The 16,527-nt window shown below is 44.4% G+C and overlaps 1 protein-coding gene across 1 annotated transcript; it reads right to left on the bottom strand.

Annotated features, from left to right (window-relative positions):
• Positions 1-9,713: 9,713 nt before the first annotated feature.
• On the bottom strand, positions 9,714-15,444 carry LOC102461350 (permeability factor 2). The gene is made up of 4 exons (XM_006133867.4): positions 15,290-15,444; positions 11,948-12,080; positions 10,822-10,905; positions 9,714-10,071 (listed from the first exon to the last, which is right to left on the bottom strand). Exons 1-4 carry the CDS (start codon positions 15,351-15,353, stop codon positions 10,038-10,040), a joined length of 315 nt encoding a protein of 104 aa, XP_006133929.3. The 5' UTR covers positions 15,354-15,444; the 3' UTR covers positions 9,714-10,037.
• Between the last annotated feature and the right edge of the window lie 1,083 nt (positions 15,445-16,527).

Here is a 16,527-nt window from a genome sequence, read left to right as displayed (position 1 = left end):
TGCAAATGTCTTGTATTCAATAATCAGGTTTTAATAAAGTCACATTCCGTTCTTGCATACATAAAGGTTAACCACTGACGGTTCTGCAAGTCATTGAGTATCTGGGAGTGTGAATGATTTAGCCCTGGAATTGGGACTTACTAGGTATTTCTGCTAAAACACAAAGAGGATAAGCATCCGTTTCGGTCCATTTCTAGCTGGTTTGGCTCTGTGAATGCCAGCAGGGTAAAGTTCTAAACTAACACACACGTGAGTGTTCAAGGATGACACGAGCAGATATTATTGCGATGCACCCATGCAGCAGAGCTGCAAAAAGTGTCATTTAAGTGTGCTTGGTAGGCCACAACTGCTCATTATCAAGTGCAAGTCTTCAGTTGATCTTCTTGCTGTCAAGAAATCCTGTTTCCTGGTGCTAAAAGGGTAAGCATGTCCCTCCCCTTTCCACTGTGAAGTGCCTATCCAGTACACTGCTTCTGTCCAGCATGTGTACATCAGAAGCTAGGAGTCTGAAGTACCTCTTGTTACTGATTGCTGCTGTGCTTTTTCTGTTTCATTTTTTGATGCAGCAGTCACCTTCTTGTGATAGCTCATCTCTTGAAGAGGCAAGCTATTAATGTAGTGACTAGAGAGCAAACTAGTATTTAAGGCCCAACGTCAATATAATTTGAAAAAAAATCACCATGTAAAATTAAGGTCTGACATAAGGTGGGACTCATGTCCCAGCGGGTTATCAGTGATACCAAGCATTTGTTTCTCAATGTGATAGCTGATGTGGTATCAGACCTTGAGCAATGAGATTGTTCTCCCTAATATTTATTCCTCTTCAGCATTTTTCCTGCACTCTCTTTGCCTGAGGAGGTTGTGAAGGCTAGGACTATACCAGGGTTTAAAAGAGAACTAGATAGATTCATGGAGGTTAGGTCCATTAATGGCTATTAGGTAGGATGCGTAAGGAATGGTGTCCCTAGCCTCTGTTTGTCAGAAGGTAGAGATGGATGGCACGAGAGAGATTGCTTGATCATTACCTGTTACTCCCTTTGGGGCACCTGGCATTGGCTGCTGTTGGCAGACAGGATACTGGGCTGGATGGACCTTTGCTCTGACCTAGTATAGCCATTCTTATGTTCTTAGGAAAGTGTTACAGGCCCTCAAGGATGGGGCGCAAGAAAGGATTAATTAGTCCCATTTGCTGTAGTGTCAACTGATGGAATATATCATGCCCTCTATTAGACAAGTACAGGTTGGACATCCCTGGTCTGGCATCCTCAGAACTCAATTGGTCCCAAATGAGGGCATTGCCAATTCCATGCCCCCTGGCTGCGTGGTTCAGCTCCATTTCCAGCCCCAACTGGGCTGTCCACTCTAGGCAAGCTGCGGGCCCCGCTGTTGACAGCCCTGGTCAGACTCTGGGCCCCAGCAGGGCTCCTGACTACTGGCCCTCCTGCTGGCTGACTCGTGGTCACCAGGGCTCTGTGGTCTGGCAACATCAAGTTCCTGCACCAGAGAGTCCTGGGTTAGAGACATTCAACCCTGTATTTTAGAGAACTCAGACTAGGGAGAAGGCTCCTTTGATGGGGAAATAAAACACAAGCAAGCAGGTATTGGCAAAGTCTCAGTAAGTCTAGGCCTCGGTAATATGAAACACTCAAAAACTGAAATATTTGTGCAGCCCTGGATGGAAGGCAGGCAGGACCCTGGTCCCAGCTCTGCCACAGCGGCCCCGGATTCCCTCAGCCCTGTGAGACTCCCTCCCTAGCTGCACTGGTACATCAATGGTTAACCAGCTAACGATATCATTTTAACCATTTACCTGGTTAGCTGTTCTGAACGATATTTACATCCCTAGTTCTAACTTGTTGCAGCTTCCAACCATTCCAAGAGGGTGGCAGACCTGTGGGGATGCCTCCCTATGACCCTACGCCAAGCTCCCCACCCCAGATGCAAGGAGGCCAAGTGTGACAATGGGAGCTGCTGTGCTACCCCAAGTTCCCCCATGCTGGCATGAGTGCTGCTCTGCACCAGTAGCATAACCCATGGAGTTGTCTAAACCAGGCAGGCTTGAGAAACTGGCCTGCTGGTCCTTTGGGACTGAGCAGGCCTGCGTGCAGTAAGGAGCCAGGCCTGTCTCCTTGGAGACCATTCTTTATTCAGCACCCAATGCCTGGAGACCCATGGAGGCAACCACACCGTGAACTGCCCAGGTGGGATCCAAATTGGGTTTGCTCATCGTGGGGTAGGATTGTTCGCAAGAGCTGCAGAAAAGCCAGAAAGAGGCTTCCGGCTCCATAGGGACAGTGGAGCATGAGAGGATGCATGTTAGAGGGGCCTGGGCTGAATGAGAAGATGATGTAGGGCTTGGTGAGAGACGATTCAATCCATCCTCGGAGCGTGCTCCACGCTATTCCACTAGGGGTAGTGGTATGAAATTAATGGCAGGTGCACTTTGGCCCCCTGTGCTGAATTCTACCAACCAGCTGCAGCAAGCCTGGCTTTCACTGGCACGAGTCCTACACCATCGCTGGGTCCATCAGAGAGATACCAGCAATCAAGAAGTGCAGGGGGCTGTCTGCCCTCTATACACAGGCCTGTTTTCCTGCAGCTGCCTCCATGCCCATGCATAGAGGAACCTGCAGAGCACATTCCTGTTCTTCAACCTCTCTGCCTATATGACCTGAGGTAGGAGTGTCTTCCAGCAAAGGCTAATGCCAGAGAGGGTAAGGGGCTCGGTGGGCCGCTAGTCTGACCAGTACGGTTGTTCTTAGTTGAGTTATAAGTGTCACCCTCTGGCACAAAGGTCATGAGCCAGCAGGCTGCCTTCCCTCTTTTCCCTCAAGGGAATGGACAGGGCATGGCATTATCAAGTGCTGCAACCCCTGTGGTAAGGGTAAAATCCTAAGCAGTTAAATGTTTAGTTTGTAATGTATATTTGTAATGTTTGATATTCTAGGGTATCCCTGTTAAAATCAAAATGGAGGAACTGTCATCCATTTTGTAAAACACAATGAAAGACAAGCCACATGCCCTGGGTCTGTCAGATCATGATTTTCCCGCCTTTGGCAGAAAACAGGTAAACAAGTTCCAGTTTAAACTGGATTTACCTCAGAAGAACATCACACAGGGTCTCCCTCGCAGGGGCGGATGCTGCGGGGTCTCCCTCGCAGGGGTCTCCCACCTTAGAGCTGCGAGATGTGAGGTCCTGAGGGACCGTCTGGGAACTACCAAGAAAGTTGCTATAAACTTTTGTTTTACTTACCATACCTATCGGACTCAGTACAGTAATCAATCCCCCAAAACCCACCAGGAAAAGCAAAATTTTGGCTGTTTGTTTGTTGTTGACCATTTCTGAATACCCCCGAATCCCCTAAAGACTAACAAGATGGTTTATTAGGTGATGAGCTTTCGTGGGCCAGACCCACTTCCTCAGATCAAATAGTGGAAGAAAATTGTCACAACCATATATACCAAAGGATACAATTAAAAAAATGAACACACATGAAAAGGACTAATCAAATTTCAGAACAGAAGGGGAATGGGTGGGGGGAGGTAAATTTCTGTGAGCTAATGATATTAGAGGTGATAATTGGGGACGTTATCTTTGTAATGGGTAAGGTAATTAGTCTTTATTCAAAAAAGTGTAAAGTGTCAAATTTGAGCATGAATGACAGTTCAGAGGATTCTCTTTCAAGTGCAGTCTTAAAAGGGCTTTGAAGCAGGATGCAGGTAAAGAAGTCGTTGAGACAATGTCCTTTCTGGTTGAAATGGCAAGAAACTGTGTCTCAACGACTTTTTAATTGTATCCTTAGGTATATATGGTTGTGACTACTTTCTTCCACTATTTGATCTGAGGAAGTGGGTCTGGCCCACGAAAGCTCATCACCTAATAAACCATCTTGTTAGTCTGGTGTAGCTGAAACAAAAAACAGGACTATGTAGCACTTTAAAGACTAACACGGCTACATTTCTATCACTATTTTGTAAAGTTACCCTTAAATCGGTCATTTGTTTGGTTCACCTAAACTGGGTCCTTTGATTAATTAAAATGTGCCACCAGATGATAGACACTGGCTGTCACAGGACTTGAACAGAGGGTTCAGTATTGTTAGGGGACCCCTCTGCTGCCTTATCATTTCTCCCACCTAACACCTGTCATCCAGTCCCTGCATCTGGCAGAGGCTTAGGGACATATACAGTGTGGAGTTGTGTCCCTGAACATCTTGGCTAATAACCAGTGATGGACTTAGCCTCCATGAACTTTGAACCCAACTGCACTTCAGGCCTTCACAATATCGGTCAATGAGTTCCACAGGTTGACTGTGCATTCCTTATGCTTCTTTTAAACCCGCTGTCTCTTAATTTCATAGTTTGGTCCCTGGATCTTGTGCTCTATGAAAGGATAAACAACACTTCTGAATTCACTTCCCCCACATCTTTTATGATCTTATAGACCATTGTCATATCCCCCCAGTCAGCTCTTTTCCAAGCTGTTTGTTTAATGTAATTGCGCTGCCCAAGGGACTCAGACTGGCCACTAGGCTGCACCACTTTCACCACTGTCAGTCACCCTCAGATAGTCTCCACACACATCCCAGTGACTTCCCCTTCTCAGGACCTCAACAAACCCCATAATTTTATATGTACAGTTAAGATTGTTGCTCTGATACTCAATGTTGATAAATGCATAAAGTGATAGTTGAAAATCAGTTTTGAGAGAGACCTTTCAGGCCAAAGCTGACTGCAGTCTTGATTCATTTTGTGTCAGCTGCAAACTTTACCTCACTGTTCAGCATATTCATAAATGATCCTGAAAAAAAGGGATGAACAGCACTGGTACCAGAACAGATCCCCAGGGGACACTGCTGTTTGCCTCTTTCCATTCGGAAAGACAATAGTTTATTCCTACCCTTTGTTTCCTATCATTTAATCTGTTGGTTACTGATCCATGAGAGGCCCTTCCCTCTTATCCCATGACTCCTTTGTTTGTGTAAGAGCTTTGGTGAGTGTCAAAAGTGTTCTGAAATCCAAGTACGTTATATCCACTGGATTAACTTTCTCCACATGCTTTTTATCTAGGGTTGCCAAGTGTTCGGTTTTGAACAGGACAGTCTGGTATTTGAACTTTCTGTTGGGGAAACAAATTGAGAAAATATAAATGTCCAGTATTTTCTAAATAAGATGTAATGTAGATTGTGATGTAATGTCAAGTGTGTCCAGAATTTTTTGTTGAAACCATCTGGCAACCTTATTTTTACCTCCCTTCCTTCCTTAGAGAATTCTAATATAGAGATGAGGTATGGTTTCCCTTTACGTAAGCTCTGTTGGCTCTCGCCTAACATTGTGTGTGTGTGTGTGTGTGTGTGTGTGTGTGTGTGTGTGTGATAATTCTGGTCTTTACCACAGTTGCAACCTATTGGCCTGGTACTGAAGTTAGACTTACTGGCCTGTAATTCCCAGGATCACCTCTGGAGCCTTTGATAAATCAGGATAAGATAGTGTTCACCCAAGAATTCAGAAGGAACTCATATGAAATTGGAGAATAGTTACAGAAGCCGATTTAAGCAATAGGTTCTGTACCACAGGTAGTAATTCTTCAATCATCTAGAAATGTGACTCCAGTTTTTAATAATCTTCCAAAACCTCCTCCAATGATAGCTCAGTTTGGGATAATTCTTCAGATTTCTCAGGTACAATGAATGCCTCAGATGTGAGAATCTCCCTTACCTCTTCTACAGTGAAGACGAATGCAAAGAAGTCATCAGAATAGCCTTGTCTTCCTCCAGTACTCCTATTGTCCCCTGGTCCCAGTGTTTGTTTTGGCAGACTTACTGCATGTGATGTACTTTTTTTTTCCTGTTAGTTTTTGAGTCTTTTGCTCTTAACTCTTTTTTGACCTGCCTCATTCTACTTTGTAATGGCAGTGTCCGGTGAGCTCTTGTTTAAAAAAAAAAAAAAAAAAAGGGATTAGAGGGGAGATTGTGGCATTTCTTGTCACTTTAGAACAAGCAGTGGGAACGTATCTCTAAAACTGGGGTTTTCATACTCTGGGTTGCGGCTTGTAAGAGGAAGCCACCAGCTTGCCACGAGGCACTTTGCTCCACTTCCCGCAGCTCCTATTGGCTGGGAATGGTGATCTGCAGCCAACAGGAGCTATGATCTCCCATAAGCAGAGACCAGAACATTGCTTTGCATAGCTCCCATTGGCTGCGAATGGCGAGCTGTGGCCAACAGGACCTGCGATTGACCATACCTGCAGAGGTGCAGGTACATAAAGCACCTCGCAGCCAGCTCAGGACTTGCCCTTACAAGCCGCAACATAGAGTTTGGCAGTTCAAACTGTCATCTAGCGTAGCTGATACCTTTTAGAGCAGGAGTTTTCAAAGGCTTGGACTAGCAGCACTTGACCCATTGCTTTTGAAAATCTTGTCTATTTTAGATGCTCAACGTGAGACACATAAAAAGGTGTGAGACTTTCTTCAGAGGGCTCCGAATGTCTTGAAAATCAGACCTCTCTTGAGCATCTCAGGTTACATACCAAAAATAGGTACAGAACTTAGCTATATTTTTAAAATCTTGTCCATTTCCTTTTTAAACACTTAGAAGCCTTCTGCAGTTGTCTTCAGGGAAGACTGAGTTAATTGTTTTCTCCCTTTAAAAGGAGGGGATCCCCCAATAGATCATTCTGTGGTTTTAATCAAGTGTTTCAGTTTGTGGGTGGGTCATTTCTGAGTTAAGAAAGGAAAAACATTTGAAAAGAGGACTCTACTAATCAAGGTACTCTATTCAATTGAGCCCTGAATGATTAGTAGATTGCTGCTTTCTATCCGTGAGTATCTGCAGCTCATTTTGTGGATGTGGATACAAATGTTGTATCTAGAACCCTGCAAATTTGTGGATATCCGCATCCACAGATGTCAATGCAGATATCCACAGCTCATTTCTGCACATGCAAATTTTTTTATCTGTGCAGGGCTTTATTGATTAGACCTCAGGAAAACCTGTAGGATTGGGTGTTTATACTGCATGTAGGGTGATGGATAAAGGGTTTAATGTAAACTCTCAGTGAATGGCAGGAGAAAATAAACGTGAATTTTATGGAAAAGTGTGCCCAGTTGTAGTTGTAAATAAAAGCTTCATATTTTATTAAAACATCTTAAGACCAAAAATTGCACTGGAATGAGATCATGTGTTATGCAGGTGAAGTTTCATTGGGTAAAATTGCCTGTTTGAAGAAAACAAAGTTTTCATTTGAAATCCCAGCGGAAACAATTCTGAAATCTGAAACCACCAAATGCATAAATGATTTGATTGAATAACATACCCTACAATTAAAGTGCAGTCAGGATAGAAAAGGCAACCCTGGGAAAAGAGAAGCCAGTCTACTTTTGGGTCTGGTAACCAGAGCTGTGAGTGCATAGCAGCCTGAACTTTTTTATGAAGTGAAACTCAGCTGATCAGATCAGGGTCCTAAATACATTTCTGCTTTGCCAGAAAGGTGACTCAGATGGCAGGATAACAAATGGAACATAAATATTCACAGGAGAGAGAACATAGATGGGGCAGCATCTCAGTCCCCGCAGCCTGACTTGCAGCATTACTTCCAGGGGCGGTGGGTATAATAGTATAGGCTGGCTCTGAGCATCCACCCTCCCTGTGGTCTGGGGCCACGGAGGCTCTGGCCACACGCTGGGTGGAGGTGGTGGGGGACTGCAAAGAAGGAGCAGGGCTTGCCTCCTCCAACCTTAGCTTCACCCATCTCCTCCCTCAGTCTTGTAAATTGACACAGGGACTGAGGCAGCCTCTTATGCTGTGTTTTGTGCTACACTTTGCCCCACTGCAAGTTTGAGATCTCTCATCATTAGAGATCTGATGTACGGACGGCTCCAACCAAGAGCATGGCCCCATGGTGCTAAGAGTTACCTCATGAAGAGAGTTACCTTTTAAATAAACCCTCTCAGCTGTACAGTGTAGACATATCCTATTTTGGGATACTGGAGGTAGCTACCCTGCGTCTTAACATGCCCGTTATTTCCAAAAAGGGGCAGCTTGTTATTTCGGCATCCCAGTAACCCTTGTTCCACAAGGGTTAAGGGATGTCTCAAAATAGCATGTTATTTTGAAATTTGGCACTGTGTAGACGCACCAAATTTCGAAATAAGATACGCTATCTGTGCTATGCAAATTGCGTATCATAGTTCAAGTTTAGGATACTGTGTAGACGCATCTTCAGTGACATCTGGTAGCTACGAGCTGGTAGGGCATAGCACTTGACCATATCTTTATTCCTTAAAAACGGGCCTCCCGACTGTGATGCTTGGAGTTGTTCCTGGCTGGGCACCAGATGACATTCTCCATACCAACTTGTGCACGGGAAAGGGGCCTTTGGTCCATAGGAGTGTCTCTCTCTCCAGTGTGTGGGTCACCTCAGAAGAAAGTGGGAGCACCTAGGATAATTTTTCTCATTAAATCAAAGGTGAAACTAAAGCTCCCGAACCACAGATACAGCTCAAAGACCCATCAGAGGAGCTGTCTGTCCTCACTTTCTCTCTCCTACCTTGCTGCAGTCAGTATTTGGGTAGCTAACCTACAAGTAAGCCAGAGAAGACTAGAAACATACATGAGGGATATGGACAGAGCCATTCTGTCCCTAGGACCATTCGGGGCAGCTGCTCCAGGCCCCGCAGAGCAGTGAGGTGCAGAGGGCTAGGAAGGTGGAGCAGACTGCAGAGCCTCTGGCTCCTGCCACCATGGTGGGAGGGGCAACAACCCTTGCTGCTGCTCTGCCCCTGGTACTTTCCCTCATCTGTCGTGTGGGGCTTGAGGGAAGGGATGGAGCAGAGGCAGGTTGGAGCCTGCCGGGGGGGGTTACCTCAGGTCTTCTGCCCCCTCTAAGGATAGCCCTGGATGCAGAGGAGGGGTTTGTTCAGGTCTGTATGCAGGGGGTGGGGATTGGTGCGAAGGGTGTGAACGTATTCCCTATCATCCCCCAAGTAAGTGTGAGGCTGGGGTGGCATGTTGCCTCACCCTCCCTCCCCATGCTCTGGCCGGCCAGGGGAAGGCTGGGGCTTCCCCCGCCCCCAGGATTGAGGCGGGGGGGGGGGTAAAGCTGGGCCGCTGTGGCAGGAGCACAGCAGCCACCAGCACCTGCCATGGCTCGCACCCCAGCCCCACAGAAATTCCTGCGTATAACCTGTACTTACACAGTTTTAGTCAACTTATGTCATCTGAAAATGGGCTCTGCAGTGGAAATGCAAGTCTGCCTTGATATTTCCAGCACTCAAATAATGGAGTCCTGAAAGTCTTATTCAAGCAGTCACTCTGATGCACTTGTTTGCAGCAGACGCCCCAATCTCTTTCTTGGGCTCTTTCTAGACACACCAGAATGTGAGCCCTTGTCCCAAGCACACAATCTAAGAGGCAGGTAGACAGAAACTAGGGGAAGGTTTGTTTGTTTTCTGTACAAATCTGTCACCGTTACTATAGGCAGCACAGGAAAAGCGAGGTAAGAGGGACTGAAAAGTAGAGACTAGGGCCTTGCAGAGAACTTTGCAGAAATCACACCATGCCTAAGGGGACCAAGGAAAAGAAGACAGAGGCAGTTGGCCAAGATCTCAGGAGGGGACAGATGAGAAAGCAGAGTTTTACCCTATGATATAGAGTAGAATAGTGCACTTACAAATTATTTCATAGTTAACTTATGCAGGAACAGAGAGACTTCATTGAATCTTCCCCATGCTATATTGGGATCTAAGCTCTTCACAGTATTTGTCTCAGTAGAAAATATTAAGCTCTCACAAGACAAAGTTCATCCTTATTGTGCCTATCAAAATAGGCACAAGTCCATATTCTGTCCCTGATGTTGGTGAGGGAAATTACAAGTAACTACAGATTTTTAAACTGCAGGTCTTAAACATGCTTATTAGAATACAAATAGTACAATGAAGAAGTAACAGTAGTTGCGAAGTCTGAAGAGTTGCTTTCCAAGAAAGGATGTCAGTCCATTAATAAGCCTGCTTTTGTTCTGTTTCCTTTGCTGGGAAAACTCACTTAAGGAACTGGACTGCATGGACGGTCTTACTGTATTGAGGGGGGAAAAAAGGTGTTTAAGAAACTAACAATATTTGCTATCTTCTTTAAAAAAAAATCCAAACCAGAAGACAATTAATTACCACCAATGTCAAATGGCAATTTAGAGTGTGTTTGAACAAGGAGCTGTCCCTATCATTGTGCTGCCTAAGATGTTTAAACACTAGTTGTGACATGGGAAATTTAAATTGTAACTTACTTACAATTTAAATTAATTGTCAAGGTAATTGAAATAATGGTGCTAGGCCTTTCTTTTGCTAAGGTCTATGCACCAGAAACAAAGTTTTACTGAAATGTATCTTGGGGGAGGTTGGATGAGAAATACCACTATGCAAATTTAAAGCATCAACCAACCCCAAACTTCCCAAAAGTACTTTACAGGTCATTAATCTGCCCCTCCAAAATACAGCTCCCTCAAATAGCTGCTACATTCTACACTGAATAGTAGCCAATAGCACTATGGGTGGTCTTTGTAGGGGAAGGGAAGAATATTCTGCCACTGCACATGGAATTGGAAGATATAACACATTGCTAGATTTTTTTTTCTGAATGTTGAGTGACAGCAAAACATTCTCTTGAATGATTAGACTCCTCACTATCTCCTATTTAGACCCCTGCTGTTTTTCCAGTTTGAACTGGCAATCGAGTAAAACAAAACTATCTTCCTGTGAAATCTTGCATCTTTTTCAAGGCAGCCTCTGCCCACCAAAAGGTAGCGATTAGCTAACAAATGTACAGTACCTCTGCACAAGCTTATGAAGCAGCAGCTGGATCCATGCTGCTCCGGGAGTCACACAGACTCTCTGTTTAGTCTTCAGGGTAAGGCTGAAACACAATAGGGTCATTTTAGCTTCTCTTAACAGCAACCCTTCCAGGATGATCCCCACCTAGAAAAGCTGAGCTGGGGTGGGTGGAACCCGCATTTTCAGTAGTCAGTGTAGTGCACTGGGGCTGACCCCTCAGGGCATGTCTTCACTCGGAATTAACTTGGGTTCTCACATGGTTGTTGCTTCAACCCTCCTGCCATCCACCTCAAAAGCTCTGACCAAGGTTTGGCGGCATAACTGGGGCTGGGGGTTAAAACTCAGGTGTTATTCAGGCTGATAACATCCACCTTGCAACCAGGTGCAGGCCAAGCCACTGAAGACCGCCAGGGGCATATCCCATGGGTCTATGTGACACACTGGAGAGCAGACTACCAGTGAAGACATAGCCCAAGTACAGACAAAGTCGCACCAAAATTTACTATGTCTTCTCCGCAGAGTGAGTGGAGGTAAACATCACCCAAGTCAATCCCATCCCAAATTTTGCTGCTATTTTTGTTTTTCAGCCCCAGTCAGTTCCTTTTTTTTCCCCCTCAACAAGTTTTGCTGCTATTTTTTGGGGAGGAGGGTGTGAGGGTTTCTCAAAAATCAAAAAGGAGGTTTGAAAAATTTGGGAACCACTAGTTTAGACCCTCTCTGATAGACACACAGTATGGCCGTTCTTGGGTTCTTACAAGCTCTGGAGGTCTCAAGTTCAGTATTTGCCATCTGGGCCAACAAACCAGATGGCAGGGAAACAAAATCCAATGCATTTTAAAATGCACCTTTCCTTAGTTTAGACCAGGCCAGTGAGGACTCAGAGGTAATACATCACTTCATATCCTTGCTAGGGGTAATTCTAGCCTCTTTTGCCCTGGAGGTCTTGCATTTAGTAGAATTTGTTACAGTTCGTCTTTTATGAGATCTGGCAGGATTTCAAGAACTCAGGCTGGACAGGTACAAACAAGCCGTGCAGAGAAAACTGATCAGGCAAACTACCTGATGAATGAATGACAAAACTTTGCAGAAACTGAGGGTCATTGGTCTTTGGACTTCCCACTTACATAATCTCCTGCCGCCGACAATGAATCCCCTGAGAAATCACCTCAACAGCACTAATCCTTCCAGGACCGATGACGTCTGAGGTTTGCTTGAGGCATCTGCATCTCAGGCTGGGCTGAAGGCCCAGAGGTAGACCTGCAACAGGAAGCATTAAACAATTATCTGTTTGTCTCTGTTAGCCAAAAATAGCCAAGGCCCAAATCCATTCTAAACCACTCCAAAGACTGCATCAAAATTAACCCATCCTCAAAACAAATAAACACTAATGAAAGTTATAACTGAATTTACATCTCTGTCTTTACAAATGTGAGCCATAGCAGTGAGAGAGAAAGTCAGATGGGAATTAAGGATCTTTTGTTGCCTTCCATCAAACTCTCATTTGGGATACCAATAAAACATTTTTGTTCACATGCATGCTATCAGCACCGTTTATTATATCAGTAGTATCTATTTCATCATTTACTTATGCCCCGGTTGGTTGGTTTGTATTCATCCATTGTCTGCAGTTTTCAACTTAGTCCCTGCCCTGAAGAATTTATAATCCAGCTCTCTGCTGGTATGGTGCCTACCACATTGGTGCCCTTGCCTCTAGACAGTACAGATTAATTAATTATAAATTAATTAATAATACACTTATTCTATGCCCATTATAGGGGGGGTGGGGTGGATTGCCGTGTCACGTGGAACTCCGTGGACATCAGTAGGGTTCCACAGAGGCATAGTAGCCAACCCAATCAGTTTCAAGATCAGAATTGTTACCTGTTTAGTTCACATATAAACTAACAAATGCCCCAGTCCCATAAGTTACTCCTTGTGGGTACAGGTGTCTGCCTGCCGGGAGTAACTTACAGGACTGGGGACAAAGACTTGAAAAGAAGCACAGAAGGTTTCTTTCATGCCCATATCTCACACCGTAATGTAACCACAGAAGTGAGATCTGTTTTGGAAGAAGGTTAAAACTGGAGCTAGACACTGAAATGTGGAGCCTAACAGCAAGTCTACACAGCAGTGGCAGTGCTGCAGCTAGGGGGGTATTGCGCTGTAGCACAAAAGTTTCCTGCGTTGATAGAAGGAGGGGTTCCACCAAAGTAGGTAACCCACCTCGGTGAGTGGCAGTAGATAGGTCCAATGCAAACAGGAGTGTGAAAAACTCATGGCAACTTAACCACCAATGGAGATGCAGCCGGGCAATGGACACCTGAGTGAGGTAGCCAGGTCAATCTAAGTTTTAAGTAGAGTCCAGACTTATTTAAATGGGAATTAGCCTTCTGAGTGCTTAAGCCACTTCTGGAAAAGGGATTCTTTAATATTTTACCCACTTTCCTGCTTATCCCCAAATAATCAGGCTCTAAATGTTTTTCTTCTGCTGCAGTGAATTGGATTCTTTATATAATAAGAATGTTTGCCTTTTGGTTCAGCCAGAAATCATTGGTTTTGCTGTAATAGACTTTTCCATGTTTGAGTTAAATCTTGGTTAAACTTAACACAATGTAACAACCTTCCATGTAATATTACTTTAAATATTTTCTCAGTAATAAGGGCTTTTATTTCAGAAGCTAAATGAAGCAGGTGATTAGGAGATGAAAGTCAATGAACTTGTCCCTCAAGTGCTTAAGTTCCTTTTGAATACAGGAACGACTGAAAATTTAGCCAATGTTTTATACAGTCCAGTCCATCAGTTCTACCATTATGTGCAATGTTAGTGATTGATTTTACTTTTTAAGGTACCAAAGAAGAATTGTTAGTTATAATCCCTTTTGCAATATTTTTGTCACTTCACTGCTATGAGTGTAAAAGAAAATTGCAGTAGGGATGTAAAATCCTCTTAAATTGGTTAACTGGTTAAGCGTGATGTTTAACTGCTTAACTGATTAAAGGGTGAATGGGTGAAGGGGCTGCTGTAGACAGGGGCTTCTCTGGACAACTGGAGCAGCCCTATCTCTGACAGGCCCCCTGCAGGGGCTGGAGCAGCCCCCTGCCCATGGTAGGTGGAAACGGCTCCAGCTCCCACTGGTTAACCTTTCACATACCTAAACTGCAAGAAAGGAGGAACAAGCAAGCACGTAAGGATTTAAAGTTTTACCCAGAGTCCTGCAAAGATACAGGCACATACTTAATTTACCATTCTGTTAGCAGGGCCACTGACTTCAATGAAGATCACTATTTGCAGTGCATAAAGAAAGGCGCATGTATGTTTTTACAGGATTAAGGACAATATTACTGAGGCCTTGATATTTTCTTTGACTAGGTACCCCTGCTTAACATGCAGTAGGTTAATTTTTCCAGTATCATTACAGGTCCAATCCTGCTCACACAGGACTTATGGTAAAACTCCAGTAGCCGGCATAAACAAAGAATTTGGGCTTAAACGTTCCAGGTAAGAAAACTCAAACACAGAGGGCCACAGTTTCTGCGGTGATGTGTCAGCCATAAAACCTGGATACTATACAATAAGATATTAAAACTGACATCTTTTTCACCAGTAAAATGATTTGATTGGTTGCTGTCTTCTGGACTGCTGCAGTTAGTGACATTGAATAAGAAATTTATTCAAAATATTAATTAACAAAAATGGTTAAGACAAATTAGATTAGAAATAGAATTGTGGAATTTTAAAGAGGCTGGGTGGAACATCCTTCATCTTAGTTCACCCAGGTATGAGGGTAAAAAGGTGTGGCAGTACCTTTTTGTAAACCAAAATGAACCAGTCATCTCCCCCTGCCTGGGGAGAATTACTATGACACATGAGAGATGAATATTAATTTACTCCCCTATGAGAAATCACAAGTCTTTTTTTCCAAGTTACAGCATATGTCAAAATATAGTTTCATCGTAACTACCATTTGAAACCGATTAAAAATTTCAGCATGGTCTCTCTCATTTACAGTGTCACATTAGTATTTTCAAAGATGCCTCATTTTGCATGTCACAAGGAGAAAAGCAAAATAAAGGGTACTTTCCATGGGTTTGGATTATAATGTACTATAAATAGCTTATGTGTAGACAGTGGCATTTACTGGCTCATCGATTCCATTGTAACACAATGGAATGTAAAAATGGCAACAAGTATTGGCTCCAGTCCTACATACCCCCATGCCACGGGCAGCTCCGTTTCAGTCGATAGGGCTCAGTGCAGATGGAGCTCTCTGGCTCTGGGCGCAGGTATGAGAATCTGCCTGCACAGTTCAGAATCAGGGCCTTGCTAGACGAGGGGTGGGAATAGTACCCAAGCCAAAAGGAGAGTCATCGCTTATGGGGTTACTCACAGGCTCCTGGTGAAAATTACACCCTTTCAAAAGCAAATTACACCAGTGAGCAAAGTTCCAAAGGGAAGAGTTACTCACCAGTAAGCATGCCAAAGTCAGTTACAATCAGGGCGATCACCAGGATGACTGCCAGGCTCCTCATCTCTGCGTCTGTTAGACGAGGTCACTGGATGCAGCCTGAATGATTCTTCTTTTTATTTCCAGCCCATCCCCCCAAGGGGAACTTGCTGGAGATTAGCCTTCACAATGGGATTGTCTGTTAAGAGTCCTGTGCATATAAGGAACACACACACAAAACTCATGTAGTAAGTGTGTTGGCTGGATAGTCCTCATTCCTTCCTCTAAAGAACTAAATGTGGTGTGTGTGAGGGGTTATGGTACAACAGGACTATATGCCCATTTGCTATTGGGAATTAGGTGTAATTTTTATTGGGAAGTCTTCAGAAAAGAATTGGGACTCTGTCCACATGTGGAAAGGTGTTAAGTAGGCTCCAAAATAGGTGAACCATAGAAGGCCCCCAACTGATGTCTGTGCAGCTAGGCCAGTGTTTCGCACATTTTTTTTTAAAGGGGTACTCTGAAAACCGTAGGTACTGGGAGTACTTAACCTTTTTTTATAGACACAATTTTTTTCTACTGTTGCAACACATTTGTTTAAACAACTTAATCATAGCCGGGCAGGCAATGAAATTTTTGGGTGTAAAAAGTACAAAAATAATAAAGTGCTGTAAAACTTAACACAAATTCAGTTTTCTCCAAATTTCAGTTGTGTTGACATGCCCCCCAGACTTCTCTTCAGTATCCCTACAGGTACTTGTACCACTGGTTGAGAAACACTGAGCTAGGCTATGATCAAATATAAGGTAGATCCAGGCACTGGAAGCTTCACGCTATTTCCCTTTCTCTGGGCCATCTGCTGGCCTCCTGCAGCTGCAGAGAAGTCCTGTCCCAGGGAAGTTCAGTCTGGGTACTTCCACTGTGGTACTCCATCCAAGCTAAATGAGTGGGGTCGGGTTGGGGGCCCTTTGGCAAGTGGTTGGGGAAGAACTCACCAGGAGGTTACAGGGAAGAATGCGGCAAGAAGGCCTGCAGACTGCAAAACGGTGACAGCTGCAAGCAATGTCGCCCCTAGGGTTTATGGTGCTCTACACACGAGTGGGAGGGGAACAGCAGCTTACATGGGCCTCTGGGCAAAGTGTGGGAGGGCTGTCTCTGTGCCCCTTCAAAGGGTAGGGTTGCCAGGTGTCCGGTTTTGAACCAGTCAGTGCGGTATTTGAGCTCTCTGTCCGGGAAACAAATTGAGAAAATACCAGACA

The sequence above is a fragment of the Pelodiscus sinensis genome, chromosome 5 (assembly GCF_049634645.1).
Source record: "Pelodiscus sinensis isolate JC-2024 chromosome 5, ASM4963464v1, whole genome shotgun sequence".
Taxonomy (NCBI): Eukaryota; Metazoa; Chordata; order Testudines; family Trionychidae; genus Pelodiscus; species Pelodiscus sinensis.
The sequence above is the reverse complement of the archived record's forward strand: the minus strand, read 5'-3'. Positions and strand labels throughout refer to the sequence as shown.

Excerpts from the sequence above, each read along its gene's own strand:
- LOC102461350 (XM_006133867.4), bottom strand. The coding sequence starts at position 15,353 with ATGAGGAGCCTGGCAGTCATCCTGGTGATCGCCCTGATTGTAACTGAC. Across the intron at positions 12,081-15,289 it reads TGACTTTGGCATGCTTACTG|GTCTACCTCTGGGCCTTCAG; the intron begins GTGAGTAACTCT and ends TTCCTGTTGCAG. Across the intron at positions 10,072-10,821 it reads CTTCATAAGCTTGTGCAGAG|TAAGACCGTCCATGCAGTCC; the intron begins GTACTGTACATT and ends CCCTCAATACAG.